Genomic DNA, 17,351 nt, shown 5'->3' with positions numbered 1-17,351 from the left:
ATCAGCTAAAATCAACTCTTAATTGATTTGTCTCTAGAACAGCCCAGTTCAGCTCCTGTTCTTTAAAATACCACCGTCAGTAAGGGAATTATATTTTCTGTGAAGAAAAGTAATTACTAGATTTGTCAGGGAATTTTCTAATGCCAAATGCTTGTTATTGTAACCTAAGCGGCGTTGTGGGGCGTGAGTACGAGGTATGTGTCTGCTATAATCTACAGCGCAGGACAGCCTGACACACTGAGAGTCAAAGTTTCAGAGCTTCGGGGTGCATATACTAGAACCTACCACTGTCAGATTGTTAAACATTTCAGGAAAAGACAAGGCTGACAGATCTTTGTAATGAATTCCTGAAGGGTAAAATGATGCTAGGGTTGAAAAAGTAGAGTAGATAAACCATAAGACACAAAGCTGTAGGTAAGAGCAGTTGTTGCTAACTCAGGGACACATGCACATGAAAAAAGAACTACAAGGAATACGAGCCCAAAGAGACCATCCCAACTTACTGAAATTTCCCTTTCTAAAAGCTGCCAACTTGGCATTTCACGTTCCAGGACAGTGCTGCCAAAAGTCAAATGCATACTTTAAAAAAAAAAAAAAAAAAAAAAAAAAAAAAAAAATCACCCTTCTCAGTGGAATAATAGTTCTAGCTATAAGAGTGTAGTACAATGTTTGCAATTTTCTGAAGCAGGCACATGCTTCACCCAAATAGTAGAGATCTTTACACCCCAAAATAACACAGCACTGTGCAAGTACTTCTTTGAAGAATGTCTGTGCTATGTAGCAGAATAATAATTTTGGAGGGTTGAGCGTTTTTCTTCACAGTTGCACTAAAAAGTGTCTGATCTTACTACCTGCATATAACAGCAACACTTTGGATTTTATCCAAAGGCGCTGATTGTTCTCGATTGCCGGGTTGGATTGTTCATTTGATTTAAAAGAAACAAGAGGAATGAACATGAAGATTTCAAAACTGTCGTCTTTCACTTTTCGATCGAAAGCTTTGGTGTAACTGATTAGAAGGGCAATTTAAATTAAATGTCTTTCATCACCTGAGCCCACTCTCATTTAAGAAGTGAATGCAGAGTGAAATTCTGTTGTGTTACAGAAGTCCTTAGTATTAAGGTGATTTAAATGGGAAAAAGTATTGCCAAACACAGATTAAGGTGGCAGAAACAGAGCTCAAATTTATTGAATTCTTAAATATGTCACAATACAGTAATACCTGTTGTGTGATACATGACCTGCAGCAGAAAAGGCGGCTTTGCGTTGTGAGAAACACAGATGCCTCTTTCATTCATGGTAAATAGGAGGAGGAGGTAATGCAGCGTGTTCAGTCAGAATCCAGCATTTCTCATTCTCCAGCTCAGTTGATAGGCGCTTGAGCACCAAATAAACATGCCCTGTTATACTCCTCCATACATCGGAGTAACTAACCACTCTGACCAGAAAACTTTCGAAGTCGTTACTGAGAGGAAGAAAGCTTAGCAAGTACCACCGGCGCTCTGACACTCTAGCATGAAAAGAAGTTTTGTCAAAATAATACCAGGCTTTCACCATTGTTGCAAGAGCAATTTTGAATTGTTTTGATATATCCTCCTGTACAGATCGTTTCCAGATTGGGAACTTCTATATGCTCCTTGATGGTGATTGTGAGCGGCACAAAATTAATTTGTTTTTTTCTGATAGAACTGTTTCAGGCTGTTACTTATCATATAAAAAGTTGTCATTCCATATTAAAAGCATTAGAGTATTTCTATACAGTGCTCTTTATACTGCGTGCAGATCTTAGCATGCTGTGCCACTGAGTGGGAAGCTGATAGGACAGCAGACCCTGGGTGGCTAACACACCGGGACCACCTCGGGGCTCTCAAACTGTCCACAGTGCCCGCAACAGCGAAATCCTGTATGAGCTAGAAACGGCCAAGCCCTGCGTGATCCTCCTCCTTTGCCTTCAGACACCAGCAGGCTGCTACAGACTTTACCGCAGCTGTAATCTGCCGTATCCCCAGAGGGCCAGAAGCTGAACACTCTAACTCAAGTTTTCAACAATTAAGAGATCCTGTCCGGTTGGGTATAAAGTATGTTAGGCCATTTCTGGAGCTCCCATGTAGGAAGAGCTGTGAATCCAGACTTCCCTGTCTTCCTCACAAGTACATTTCATAAAACTCCCAAATTTATGTAGCGGAATGTTTCTAAACCAAGCTCTGAATTGATACCCAGTTAGTTCATGGAAAACAATTTTATAGGCAGGGAAGAGAGCTCAGTCAAGTACCTACCTGGAGGTCTACATCACGCAAGATGTCACAACAATAATGATGCAATTAGAGAAGAGACTCAAATTGTATCATGTATATGTATGCCAGTATTAAATATTAAATGAGGTGTATGGTTGATATAAAGTAGATGATAAAATTTTAAGACATAAACTAAGATACTTTTTTTTATTCCCGTGGTAGACTTAGGAAAAAAAAGTCCAAAATCATGGATTATATACAATATAGGAAAGTCTTGCTAATGTGGAAACATAAATTGGAGGATTTTAATGTCATAAAAAGTTATTGAAATGAGGGAATCTATTCTGAACATATGTTATAACATATCTTACTGTGAGAGGGGTTTTCTTTTCATTAATGGTCAAGGTCTTTAAAAAGATTTAACGTAGATATTGATCTTCTCAAATGTTCATTTTTGATGCTGGCTAATAAATGCTAGATTGATTCTTTTAACTGAAGTTTTGCCGTAGATGTGAGAGCGCGTTTTCCAAACACTGTGTGATATGTATAAAAGATCATTTGTTGAAAACATTACTAACTTGTAACCCCATGTGAACCTTGTTTTGATGATTTTTATACCCTCATCTGTTATACAGTGAGAATCAGTGAGGGGACTTGAGACCTCCAACTGCAAGTCCCATTTTTCTTATGCTGTGTTGCATCCATTGCTAGCAATGCAGATAAGAGCTCCTTTCTCCCTGAGGAGTAAAAAAAAAAAAAAAACAAACAAACACAACAAAAAAAAAAAGCATGAGAGCTGAAAATAGGATATTGTCCCTTATTATATGTAGTGAGAAATCGTGTAAAGGCAGCACGTCTGAATATTGAGCTATCTCTGTTTGCTGAGCAAAAGATGAACCTGGCATTTGATACTCAGAGTTGAAAATTGTGGCTGTGATAATGCTTTACTCTTTTTTTGCTTACCGTTAAGGGTGACAGTAGCCAGAATTGACAGTAGAGACGTTTTTATTAACCTGAAATAAAGCAAAATATTAAATAGACCTTATACAAAATATCAGTGGTTTATATAGCCATATAAATCTGTCTTGCAATTTGTGTCCAGTTCCAAGTGTCCGGTAGCAATGTCCAGGACGACAGCCTTGTTCTCCAGAGTTTATTATTGTAACCACAAGAGATATAAGGCTTATTTTGGGCCCTTGAGTCCTGAGTACACATATGGAGCATGCTTGGCTTGTAAACACGAGACGGAAAACAATGAGCAGGCATGGAATGCAAGGAGCATTAATAAAAATATGGCCATGCTGCCCCAGCTCACCCTTCCCTAAAAGCAGGAGTAAAGACTTAAGAAAATATATGGCAAGTCCTTCATCAGCACAGCGAGGATCTTGCTTATGTTCCTGTCTTTTTCCTGTACTGCCCAGTGTTCATCACATCTGTATGCCTTTTTTCCCTATAAGTCTCTGGAACTAAGATTTCTGTCCAAGAAGTTTAGCTGTTAGCCTGTGGAGGACAATTGTTAATGCCTTATTTCACTTTTGCCCATTAGTAGTATCTGCTTAAGTGTCTGCCAGCGTGTGTCATATCGCTGCAGTACGTGATGCACTACATTGGTGAGTGTGAGATCAAAATGCAGGTTAACAATTAATGGAATTCCCAGAAGACAAATCTAGTAATTCTGTGGCAACTATGAAGGAAGAAATTAAACCACAGAGTTGAGACAAACAGCAGGAGGAAAAGAGCAGCAGTAGTGCGGTGTAAGGGTTAATCGCTGAGGAAGAAGGTTCTCCCTAAGAGCAGTACAGTGGATTAAGAATAACAGAGGCTCAAGGAGGACAGTGGGTTGTGCATAAAGAGAATATCGCAAATAATAGTCCCCCAAATCACGTAGCTTCTTGGGACATCAACTTTTCACAATTTTGCTGTTTTCTTGATGTAGGAAATGTCTGCAAGCTCCCTCATTAATCGAGGAAAATAGAATGCCATAGCAGCACAGTAGCTGAGCTGTTACTGTTACATGTCATCTCAAAACAGTAGTGGAACACGTATAAATCTGTGTCAACAGCTAACGAAGCTGTGGGTTACAAGCTGCAGCGGCGGGAAGCTGCAGATACGTAGGGTTTGATCCGGGAAAATTGTGGCTGTCGAGTCACAGAGAGGCAAGGAGGTAGGCTGGGCTGTTTTCGGTTTTATTACAGTAATTAAGATACTGTCTGCTTCGGCTGCTGGATGGCGAATCAGATGCAAGGCTGCCTTGAGCGCTGGTTGTGCTTCTCACCGCTTCCAACGGGCGGCAGATCCAGCGAGTACTGTCAGCCAACTAAAGCCTGTTCTTGAAGTTACTGAAAGGTTTCAAATCATCACTTTTACGCAGTGCTGTGATTCCTACCTTGCCTGTGTCGATTATAACAAGGTCCGACAGGTGCTAAATACTTCTTTCTAGTTCCTTTATTATTATTTTGCCTCTTTATTTTGACATCTCTTTCTAAATAAAATAATTCAGAAGCAAAAAGTACAGATGATAGTTTTTAAATCCTAATAATTTTTTAAAAACAGCTTATATTCTAAGCCTTTTGAAAACGCGTGTTTCCATTTGGCTCCATGTTTTTAATCAGGAGTATATATTTCAAATATACAAACATTACACTGTATACCCTTCGAGAGGCTTGACTGCTTGTTAGCTCAGTCAGTTCTTAAAACAATATATTTTCACATGTAAACAGTTTGCTCATATTGAAGCTTGGAGAAATTGTAGTTTTATACTTGTTCTGCAGAGTATGCTGTTTCTCATCAAGCTGTATTGAATTCCTGTTTTTAATAAATAGTGGTGTATTTTAAGCAATGAAGTACCACTGTTTAGTATCTCTCTTTCCTGTCATGGATATATCCACATTTTTAAATTCTTAAACCTCTTTTGTAAGTCATAAACCTCGTACCAATTCCCAAGACTCCTTGATGGCAGAAGCTGAAAATCATCATGGCAACCCATCATGAAAATTCCCTGCATTTCATTAAACTTTTCTTTTTAAGATCCTGCAGGGTGTTTGACTGTAGGATAAATATTTTGCCTGTTTTCCTGTGTTAAATATAGAGACTTGGTACACTTTGAAAGCCTATCTGTTTTCCCAGCTACAGAAAGCAATGTGAAAAATCCGGTAAGTCTTGCGTCCCTTCAGTGATTGACTGACGGGGTTCTGTCCGTACTGACTGTGTGACTTGGGCAGCTGTCACAGAGGGTAACCTCCCTTAAAGAGGAGAATTAAAAGGAGGTACATCCATAGGAACGGATGTATCCTCTTATCCTCCTAGTTATCTCTGCTTATGTGAAACCTAGGTTGCTTGTATGACATTGTCACCTAATGATTTTAGGGGAGTTGTGGGTTTTTACTTCAGTCTGTGTCCTGGCGGCGCTGAATTTTCACTGGGCTTACCTTCGAGGTGGGCTGAAAATCTGCTAAATGTATGAAATCCACTGTTGGACAGACTTGACCAAAATCACTCAAAGCAGTGTAGGCAAAGGTTCGTGCTTTGATTTCCAACATCTCGTACACATTTTTTACTACTTTAAAGCCCACAACCAGCATGAATAATGTCTTTTACCTTTTTATTGTAAACATTTAGGCTTAAAGTGATTATAACTGACAGTTAAAACCAACAGGAGCCAGTGGCCTGTTCATATACACATTAACTGTAATACAGGCAACATCAAAAATAAACATTTCTAACAGTTCCTTCAATCCACCAAACCTAGCAGACAGGTTTTTTTGGTGGTTTTTTTAACAGCTTTGTCCTGCGGTATAACTTTAAAATTCCTAGTCTTTTCTGTGAAAAAAATAATGCTTGCATTTTGAGTTATTTTACAATTGACTTTTTAATGTATATTTTGATTCATTCACTGCTCCAGAGCAGCACAAAATGGTAAAGGGACTTCATCCAGCAGTGTAAGCTTTTTCATATGGAATTGTTTAAAAATAATGACGGATTGAGAGTTGAAAGCAAGCTAACTTTAACCTTTGGTAAAATTGGTCAATCTTCTCATCGCATATAGCCACAAAAAATGCTGTGAGGTATCATATACAGTAATTAATTTGGGGTTTTTCTGTTTTTTACTTTTGAAAAAGCTAAGATAGAAATTAAGAAATACTAGTTGGCAAGGGGAGCTGTGCTCTCATGTGATACTGTGGAAATAAACGTCCTCGTTGCTTGAGGGTACTTAAGTGACGGTTAGCACAATTTGGCTACTGCATACAGCAAAATAAATAACCGGACATCAGAAACTTTTAAAATGGGGAATAGTAAGGAGTCCAGAGATAGGCAAACCGAAGCTGTAGGAATGCGCAGCGGTGGTCCCAGGGCTGCGTTGGCTCGCCCTGCTTTTCCAGCCACCGCGGCGGGGTCCTCGCTCGCAGCCAGGTCCACGTGCCAGCACGGCCTGAAGCTGTGCAGCAGGAATGCGGATAAAGGCACGGCTGGCACGGCCAGGTGACGGTTCAGGAAGCGTCTCTGCTGACTGCATTCAAACACACTCACTTAAAGACCACAGAGCTTCGAAGTGAAGATTTTGGGCATGGATTCCAGGCGTCGGAAAAGGAAAGTAAATGCTATAAATTGTTGTGCAGCGTAGCCCCACCCGAGACACACTTAGAGCTCTGGTATTTTTTCCACTTTTTTTTTATTCTTAATGGAGTATGTTAGGAACGTTGCGAGTGTTACAAACCGCAGGCTGACCGTTTGTGGCTCTTCCTTTGCAGCAGGTAAGTGGCATCAAATCACAATTTTAATGGTCTTTTTCATTTACTTCAGCTTGTCTTTCGAATGTTATTACATGTATTTTGGGAGAATCCTGTGCCCGTCACCCTCTGAAGCGCTGTCACGGCTGGTTTTGTGGCACAGTTTCTTTGAGGATTGTTAGGAATTCAGTATTGAACAAACACCCTGGTTTTGGAACCTGTACAGTAAACTTTGCCACGTTTGTCTGCAGCTGATTCTGCAAATGGCTGACCACTAACTGGCGGAGTTGTAGTGGAGCCTGATGGCAATGGTGGTAACGGAGTCACTCGTGTAGCAGCGCAGCTGCTGGAAAATAGGCACGGCTGCGTTGCTTTTGGTCTTGCTGTGTTTTACCTAAAGATCTGATTGCTTCTTTCAAAGGTCTGTGAAGTAATTATGCAGTCTCGTGTGTTTTTTGTACAGCCGTGGCATTGCTGAAGCAGGACTGGGGCGTTAATCCTTGAGGTAGCAGCAGAGGATGCTGTAGTTAAAGGCTTTTGCAGTAGCGTCGAACATTCACAGTCTCTGTAAATGGAAATAACTTGGAAAGAAACGGTACCCGTAAATGCTAATTTCAGATGAGATCATGCCTTACACATGTGATCTAACTGACAAAAAGCAGAAGTGAGTGTTCTGGGCCACTGCTTTCTGCAGGTAAAGGTGTGAGCAAACCGCGATGGAAGCAGGTGGGTGCTAGTAGAGTAAGTTGTGTATAACCCGCGTACTGTCCTGTCGTATTCAGCTGGGCTCAGGGCTGCGAGGGGACCCCTCAGAGGCTATTGTAACTGCCAGAGATGGTGTTTCACCTAACTCTTGTTCCTTCTTCTCTGAAAATATTTAAGCGACATTTGAAGTTTACCCAGTACCAGCGCTGCCCTTTGGGACCTGGAGAATGCACATTTGTTCTGCCTGTTTCTCCATCTTTCTCTTTGGTCCCAGGAAGCAATGGTGTGCTGTTACAAATAGAAATTCTCTGTTCTTACAAACAGAAATTCTCATTGATAGACATCGTTTTTGAGTGAGGTGGTGCTTTCTTACCTGGTTTTTTTGCTTCGCTAGAAAAAGTGAAAATGAGGGAACAAGATGATGATCGCCAAAACCTGGTAGCTGCTGTATTTGTGTCAGACAAGGGTCTGTATCATAAAAAGCAGGATTAGCCAGCCTACCTAGGAGCTGCGTTGGAAACTTGACTGGAGCAAAGCAGTGTGTGTAACAGAGTGGTGCAAGGCGCTTCTGATGCCTATACGGAAAAGATTCTTTAGAGCTGTTCTAGTCAAGGAAAAGCTCCATGCTGATTCTGGTCAGCAGGAATATTCTCCGCCCTCTGAGTGTCCAGTCTTTCCTGTATTAAACTGAGGTCTTCAAAGGTACAGGTTGTTTGAGAAATCCGCTACTGTCCCGTTTCCTTTGCTTTTAGTTGTTACAAAAGGGAAAGATACCCTCATTTAATCAGTACTTTTATAACATTTCCTCATATCGTCTGTCGTATTTTCCTTTAGTTATAAAAAAGAATAATATATAGACTCAATCTTTGTAGTCTCTTTTGATATTGGCACTCAGTTCTTTTTTCTTTTTTTTAAGATGGAAACATAGTAGATGAGGTAAAGACCAGATTTTGTTGTAGCCTCTTTTCAGTGTTACTGTTCATTGTATCTTCATATTTTAGTGTTTCCTTTGATTGCTAATATAGACTAAATGTATTTCCGGAACAAAGTTCACGTGATTTACATGATGGGTTTGAATTAGAACACAGAGTGTATAAAACTTGTTGCATTATTTTTGTGCTTTATTTTGTATTTGCCTGCCTTCCAGGCATCATTTAACCTCCAGAGTGGTGACAGTCTTTAGTCTTGCTTAATAGTCACTGTCCTGCATCATCTTCTGGATTATTAATAATGTGAAAAAACCATGAACGGTACAAATCATGGAGGGATTATGTTAAGTGCTTTTGAAAGTTTGGGTGTGAGAATGGAAGGGGCATCCTGAGTTAGTTGCCTGTCTGTCCAGATATCCTCGATAGTCAAAACCTTTTCCGTTATTTTATGTGCATACCCAAAAGGTACCAAGAGACCTATTTTCTACTTGCACAAGCCGTGCTAGTTTGTCTGGAGCATTTCATACTTATTTGTGCTTTGCTACCATACAGTGTCCCATAATAACGTCTGACTGAAAGAAGAAGTAGTGTGTTTTGTTAACTGCTCAACCACTTCGTTCTTAAATTCCTGCAGAACTATTCGATTAAGATCATCTGGTCCTAGTAACTTATTTTGCTACTTAGGTAGGCAGTTTGTTCCAGCGCCTGCAGCCCGTCACTGAGGCAGTGAGAGGCTCCAGGGACTTCTCCCATCTCTGCTGGCTGCTGCTGCAAGAAAGAAAGAAAGATGGGTGTAGGCTACTGACCTGAGGCAGAGCTTGCATGGAACCCCTGAAGTGCCCCCAGGCTTCCAACTTGAAAGCTGTCGAATTTCTGCGTGGTCTCGCGCTGGTAGAGTGAACCCGTTTTGGGAGCAAAGCCACCAGCACGTGGAGAAAGACATTTAAAAATACAGCTGCGCTGCAGTTAAAGAGAGCGTGAGACCGTGTCCAGATTATTGAAATTATTTTCTGGAAACGTTGTGGTTTCTTGGCACATTAGACATTAGGGGTTTTTTTCTTTTTAACAGTTTACTGTTTTTCTAACAGTCGGCTTATTACAAGTACTGCATCCTGGGCAAGTGTTCTCACTGAGTGCCGGTCTCCTCCTCAGACGGCTTGATGTTTCTTTTGACAGATCTTGGAACATATTTGACAATACACGTCAGGACCCCACAGGACTAACAGCAGTTCTTCAATCTACGGATCTGGTTGGAGTCTTGCATATGCTGTACTGTGTTCTTTTCCACGGGACAATTTCAGATCCAAACACAGCAAGTCCTAAAGACAGCTACGCGGCAAACACAATCCAGGTTGCCATTCAGAGTTTGCGTTTCTTCAATAGTTTCGCTGTTCTTGATCTGCCTGCCTTTCAGGTAACAGATGTTTTTAAACTTGCTTTGTGTGAAAATGTTAATTCCGGCATATGCTTTTGGACTGAGTTTTGTCTTTAAGATCCCTAGTTATTGAAGGAACTTTCACGATTAAATATTTGGGTTTTCTTCATGCATAAAGTTGGTAACTGTTGTTATTTCCACCATACAGCTATGGCTAACAAATTTAACCAAAAAGTGAAAATTCAGAATATGTGAAATGCTGAATCCAATCCATTACTTCTGCTATTCAAAACCTCTCACTTATAGCATAGTAGTTTTTATATTTAATAAGCCCCAAAAACGTAAAAAAATCTTGGTCAAAAGCACGAAATAACATTTTTTTCTAATACGAAAGGACTGCTTATATTATAAGCACAGTTTACATTTGTCAGTGCTTTCAGCAGCCACTTGCTTTAAGATTGTACAACCGAGACTGAAAATGACTTGATATCAATTTTTTTTAAATGCAAGTAAAATTTTATTGACCACAAATTGGAAATGTAACTTTTCGTCACCTTTATTCACAAAAAAAAATCCAAAAGATCACATTTTGAGTCTTGAGAAGGTAAATCTTTTCTTACCTTCTTCTGTGAACAGGTTCCTAGCGTAAGTGAATCATTTTGCCATACAAAGAAAATACGAGTACCAGTATATTTCTCGGATAAATTGGCAAAGCTGTTGTGGTGTTAATATAAAACACCTGTCAAAAAGCATTGCTTTGCAAAACACGTTTAGCAGCATCAATCTTACACAATTCATCAGAATAGGTTTCTGTTTCATTAAATATGTAACTTGTATATAAGTTGTACCACACACTCCATCTGAAATGCATTAAACTCAGCAGGAGCTTTACGTGAGTAAGGAATTTAGTATAAGGTATGTCTCCTTCAGTTTGTATTTCTTGACTTTGATTTTTAGTACGTTTAGTATCTCTAATAACAGCAACAAGCAATTAGCATGTGGCAGCATTCGTCTGTAGAGATGCTGTTGTGGGATCCAGTCTTTACAGGGCCCAGAAACCGTATATTTATTGGAGTTTCATCTAAAACAACTCTTACGCACACCATTAACTCCCCCTTCTTTCTGTAAATGGAGGCGTATCAAAGTAGTTCTCTTCTACAGCTTGTTCAGTACTTCTTGGTTCGAGACGGGATGTTTATGTGTTGCTGTAGATGTTACAGGTACGTACCAGAGAGTAAGATTTGAACTGGGACAGCTACCGCTTGTCGGGCAGCTGTAGCAAATCGCACTGGCTGAAGGGCTGCTCCCCGAAATCTCAAGAAACCACTATTAATTTTTAAAATAAAAGCTCCTGCTTACACTGTCTGTATTTATCCCCTCTACCAGCTACCATTATATCTGAGCGTCTATAACGAACCACTAGCATCAATTCCCAAATCCCACGATCTGCGTTCGTTTGCTATACGTAAGACGGTGCACAATAGTAATCGTTGCATAAAGGGTGGTAGAAAACTAACCAGCGTGAACTGTTTCATTTAGTTCGTCGACGCAGGAAGTATCCACTTAGCTGTCTTACTGAATTGTAGGCTTAATATTGTTTGTGATGGACAGACACACTTGCGTAGTCTCAGCACCTCTCCCTTTCAGTGTATTAACGTGATTTGTTTCTGTAACGTTAAAAAATAACATACACCTGAGGCAGTTTGCTGTCCGTTCTGACCCCGTGGACTACAGCAGGCTAGCAGCCAGCAGAGGGAAAAAGCAGAGTTTATGTATGATTATTATCTCCAAGGAATAGTTTTATCACGTAATAGCAGGACTGTAGAATAGAGGGTTTTGATTAGCAGAAGAGGTCTGGTATTCTAGAGTTTGTATTAGTGCAGATGGCTCATGGGTATATATTTCATTTAATTCGACAGTCTAAACAATTGAAGGATGGTAGCAAGAAGCAACGCAGGATCCTGAGCTGATATTAATTCTGGCTAAAAAGGAAGCATAGTTTCCTTGAAAAATTAGTTTAACTTTTATACACAAACTCAGGTGCCCTTTGACCTGTTGTTATCAGGGAAGGTTAAACCCGGAGTGCTAGGTCACAGCATGCGTGGACAGCGCTAATTAAATAAGGGTGGACCTAAGAACATGGCATTTACACGATGTAAAGCAGTAAATGGTGGCTGTATTGTACCTTAAATTTTGAAAATATACTAACTTACCAGAATGCCCGAAGTTCAAGATGGAAAGTATCCGCAGCTGAGTCTGTTTTAATTGCCGAGGATTCTACTTTGGCTGGGTAGATTTGGAAGTATGCTAAAACTAAACTATACCGCAGACTGGGATTTATGTATATGTACTTAGCACAGGCTACAAGGTATAAAATCAAGAAAACTCTCAAACGAAAGAGATTTTCTCACAGGCCTGCACTGCTGTTTCATTAGAGTTAGTAGACTGTCATGCTCATTCCTTGTGCTTTAGTTTTCCCCTTTGACCTTGTGTCGTTCTGTCTGTTTGACATGTTTATTAAATAGAGGCTGTAGTCTGCGCAGATAAAATCTAATTCTGAATCTCCACGTTGCAGCAATTTGCCTACTTTTAAAAAGCATCCCAAGAAGCTTTGCAGCTGAGTGTTCTCTCCTTTTGGATGTTTCTAACTTGCTTTAATGTTTGCAAAGTCATTATTTGTTATTAATCTTTGTATTGCGTTCAGAGCATGAGTTATTAATGAGAAACGCGTTTTGCTCTTTTGCAGAAGTGAAGATGGTTTGGTTTCTTTTGCTTATTACTAAGAAATATTATTACTGTTAAGTTTTCCTGGAACATGTAATGTATGTCAAATGAAATGGTCAAAACGGTCAACCTAATGCTACACTGAATGTCAGCTAAGCAGAATCCAATTTTTCCTGTATCCCTTTAAAATTTGAAAATATGTAAATAAGAGAGCTGATTCCATTTTCCTCCAAAGTCATCGCAAGAAGGAACGTAGTCTATACTTTGCAAAAAAAAAAGGGGGGGGTTGTAATTGATGTATATGTAATTCACAATTTCTATAACATACTGCTAGAGTGTAATTTCTGTTTCTCGGCCTGTCTTTGCAGTCTATTGTGGGTGCTGAAGGACTGTCCCTTGCATTCCGGCATATTATCAGCTCTCTGCTGTGGTACTGTTCCCAGCATACCTGTGAAGGATTGCTACACGAAGTCATTATTTGTGTGGGCTATTTTACTGTAAACAACGCAGATAATCAGGTAAGGCAAATGGAAAATGGGATCAGAAGTTATCGAGGGCACGTTTAGTCATGGATCCCTCAAGAAAACGAATCCCCTCCATGTGAGTTTTGGGATTCCTATGAGCACAAATGTATGTGTTTAGAAAATAGAAAATGAAGTTGCATCTTAACGCAAAAGCATTGGTATTATATGGCCATAAGGAAACTCTGTGTTCTTCTGCAGACAATGATGCTGACAGTGCATTGATTTTAACTAGCCTTGCTTGCTGCCAAGATACACTTAGCAACTGATATTTTTAATTCCGAGTTAACTCTGTGTCAACTTGATCAGATGGCTGTGGTACCCAAGTTAAACCCTTTTAAAGCCAACTAAGCTAGTCTGCCATGAAGGCATGTCCTCAGATGCCAACGTAGCCATCTTCCTGGTAGCCAGGGTGCTCATTCAAGTTTAAGCCATTCTTTTCCTTGCATCTTTTTAGTAGTAGTCCACTAGTTAGTTGTCCACTTTTGCCAGTGGATTCTGTGACCGCTCATCCTAGTAAGAATAGCTTATAAAATAACCCAGACACAAAACTTCAATACTGTTGCAAATACTTCAGTCTTAGTTTTCCCAGTTTCCTCAGCTTATATGTAGCCGCTCAGAGTGTACGGGGCAGGGCAGAAGTTGGCATTTGCTCTGTATTTGTGAGTATGTGAACCTGACTCTGGATGCGTTACAGTGCCTGTATCTGTGGTCTGATTCAGCTGAATGCTGTATTTTGTGAAGTTACTCATTTTGTTCTCTCTCCGTACTTGTAACACTTGCTTCCCGTTTTCGTTAACTTTTGGGGTGGGGGTTCGGGATGAGGAGTTCAGTCCCCTCCGTTAAGCCGAAGAGCAGAAGAAAGGTGTTACAGCTTCTCAGCAAAGGTTTAGAGAAAAGCTGTGCGATAACGTTCTTACAGTTGTTGACTGTAACTGGAACGTTATAATATCTTAAAGCTGACAATATTGTCATAAATATTATATAATGTCATTATATAGTAATGTTTCTGTGGCTCTGGCCACAGCTGGAGGGAGGATCCTGCAGCCTTCCTACCCTGTGCGATCAAATCCCACTCCGGGTCCGGAGCTGACTGTGGGCAACACCTTATGATACGGTCCTTTTGAAAATCCATGTGATACCGCTGCCGTTTCCCGATTCCCACTGCTACACAACGGGTCGTGCTGGCATCCAGAAGTGCCAGCAAACAATGTTGTCTTTTCTCTGCAGTTTAAAAATCTCTTTTCTGGCACACAAGTATAAACAGATGTGATTCATTGCACGGGGGACTTGCGACTCTAAGCATGCCAGGAACAGCGCAGAAGAGGGATTTCCCACCAGCGCTGTCAGTTAGTCTGTAGTGCCTGTTGCTGTTTAGCGCTGGTGCCCTGGGGCCAAGGTCCGACCGTGGCGAGCCGGCACCGCGCCACGGCAGCAGCTGGCTACGGCGGCCGCCGGCAGGCAGTCAAGAGACTAAGGATGTGCAAAACGCGTTCGTCGGTGAGCGTGCTTCCCAGCTGGCGACTTTTGCAGTGTCTTGGAGTCTTCGGCATGTGCGCTTGGGGTTGAGGTCATGTGCCATCACTGTCTACCCCCGGACCGAGTTAATTTTCAAGATTAAAAGGTAGCTTTTGCAGCTCCGAGAGTCAAGTTTGAGTCTTTGGTTAAACAACCGCGGTATGTTAGTGCTTCTCATACGCTAAAAGCGGTCTTTTAGGGTGGTTTGCTTTGGTACTAGCTCAAGAGATGTCATGACGTGCTTAACTTCTTATGTAATTTCTGATATTCCTAATTAGCAAGTTTTTAACTGAGGAAGTGGCATTTGGGTTTGGGGTTTCTTGTTTAAAAAAACGTTTTGAACAACTCACTCGGGTTACTTGCAAAATGCGGGGAAGCTTTTTTTAGGAAAAGGAAGTATTTTTCCTTTTACTACTAGGCAAAGCAGTACGACTTGCCTACGGTCGTTATTTTCAGGGGCTGTTAGTGTTGTGACTTCCAACAAAGATACGGTGCCTTTCGTGAAAAGGGAAGCGCTTTCTATTCATTCAGTTACGGTTTAATTTTTTATTATGTTATGAGCTTCCAATGTTTTTCTTCCGTTGTTGATCATCTGCAGAGCCCTACTAAAAATAAAAAATTGGTCTCACAGTGAAAGCTTTCAGATAGTAGGCTTGAACTTCTGGAAAGAATGGCATAATAAAAATAGATACACCAGACTTGAGCTATGAAAACAAATTTTCATAGAGCCCAATAGCTCTTTTTATTTGGTATTTGAACAAACTTTAAAGGAGTCAGTAGCTGATGTATTTCAAAGCAGATGCACATTATTCTTGCAGTCAAACGTACATTTGTTTTGAAATGTTTGTAGTTTAAATGAGTCTTTTCCTTATTACAAACCGGTGTATGTTTTCATTCCTTTCAACTCTCAAAAGAGCAAATAGTTGTTTGGAGTTTTCATTGTGGCTATTTTGATTCCTTTGTCTACCCACATCAACAGAGAAATATCCAAACCGGTGTACTGGAATAAAGAAAAAAAGGCATTCATTATTCAAAAAATGTGCAGTTTCTCAGCTTGTAGGATAGATTTCTAAAAAGGAAATTTTACAGCCTGTCAACCTCAACATTGACCTTCTGTAGTGGTACTGTGATTTAAGTAAGTGAATTATTGCCACTATGCAGTCAAAATAATAAAAGGGCGATTTCCTAAATATTTCACGTTCGTAGAAGAAAATCTTCCAAGAGCATTATATGCCAATCATTTAATGTAAGATAGGTTTGCCTGCTTTTATTACACTATCTGTAAAAGTCTTTATATTTAGTTGAGTGGCAAATTAAAAAGGAAGGGTTTTTTTCTCTCTCATATACCTTTGAGATTCATATTTCACTGCAGTTTCCAGGAGCCCCAAGTAAGAGGGGGGCCTCGCGGTGGCTCCTGCACACCCGCAGAGACCGTGGCGGGGGTCCCGGTTAGCTTTTCACCACGGTTGGCTTTTGGTCCAGGCCCAAGTGATTCTGTTGAGGAGCGATGCGGACAATGGATTCCTAAGGAACGCATTCCTAAGTGTTTTGATAGTCCTTGCCCTGTTTATTTTTAAAAGACTATGATTTTGCTGACTCTGCCCACATACATTAGTAATATTCCTTTCCTTTTTTCGTATTTTGTTTTAACATTCGTAAAGCTTATTCAGGGCAGTTACTGTCACTGAAGAAATAAATCAGTTATGAATGTGAAAATTGCAAAAAGAGTGTTGCTTTAATATTTTAAATGCTTTAACATCATTACTGAAGCCTGAAGTGTGCTGTCTGTTTTGTATCGGCACGTGAACTTTTGTTTACTACAGAGTTAGACAGCCTGTGCTTCATGAGACGGGATTCTGTAACCATGCCGCAGCGGAGCGCGGCTTTATTAGGCATCTGCTTTGCATGAAGTATGACCAAGGAAACGGATTCTTTTTTTTTTTTTTTGGCCACCATTTAATCTACTAACATACAAAAACAGGTCCCACGATACTAAGGATAGACGCGTAAAACTAAACTGCGTAATAAAAATAATGTCCGATCTTTCAATAAGCCAAAGATACTATATCAGACTATAGGATTACAGTTTCTAATTAAAATGTTGTTGTTAATTAAAAATATCCTTCTATTTCATTACAGTTTTATTCCCTTTCATTGTTAGATTTAATTATTATAATGAATATAATTAGCATGTGCTGTCAGCTCACTTCATTTGCATATTATATTGGCTAATTGAATGTGGTCCCATAATTAAATTAACATGAATGACAGACGATTTGGCTTCTTTCACATTGCTGTATTGGGAATAAAAATATTTCCATATTCATTGCAGTTAGTGAATATTTTTCATAAAGGCATCACAAATCAGATCCTCAGACTCAGGATCTTGCCTGACAGGGTCCAAAAGAAGTTGTATTGTTCATTTCTCTTGCTATGCATTTATTTAAATGAAAATAGCCTTTGTTCCTTCAGTCTTTGACACACACTGTGTTTAGAGTGCTCTAGAAGAAGCTCGCTAACTTTGGGGATTTGTAGGATAGGGAGCTGTATACTTCTAAATTGTTGAACTAAAACATATTATTACCAGATTGCAAAACAAAATCCATGTGAAAGAGCTA

The 17,351-nt window shown here is 40.0% G+C and overlaps 1 protein-coding gene across 2 annotated transcripts in view; it reads left to right on the top strand.

Moving 5' to 3' along the window:
• Nucleotides 1-17,351, top strand: part of SCAPER (S-phase cyclin A associated protein in the ER) — a 132,160-nt gene that overhangs the window by 97,646 nt on the left and 17,163 nt on the right. For both annotated transcript variants that reach the window (XM_082005350.1, XM_082005351.1), the window contains exons 23-24: nucleotides 9,772-10,009; nucleotides 13,063-13,212. In XM_082005350.1, the coding sequence (XP_081861476.1) occupies nucleotides 9,772-10,009; nucleotides 13,063-13,212 (388 nt within the window). The remainder of the gene's footprint in view (nucleotides 1-9,771; nucleotides 10,010-13,062; nucleotides 13,213-17,351) is intronic.

Source organism: Phaethon aethereus (genome assembly GCF_964289735.1).
Source record: "Phaethon aethereus genome assembly, chromosome: 12".
Lineage (NCBI taxonomy): Eukaryota > Metazoa > Chordata > Aves > Phaethontiformes > Phaethontidae > Phaethon > Phaethon aethereus.
Note: the sequence above shows the minus strand (reverse complement) of the source record. Positions and strands in the feature narration are given on the sequence as shown.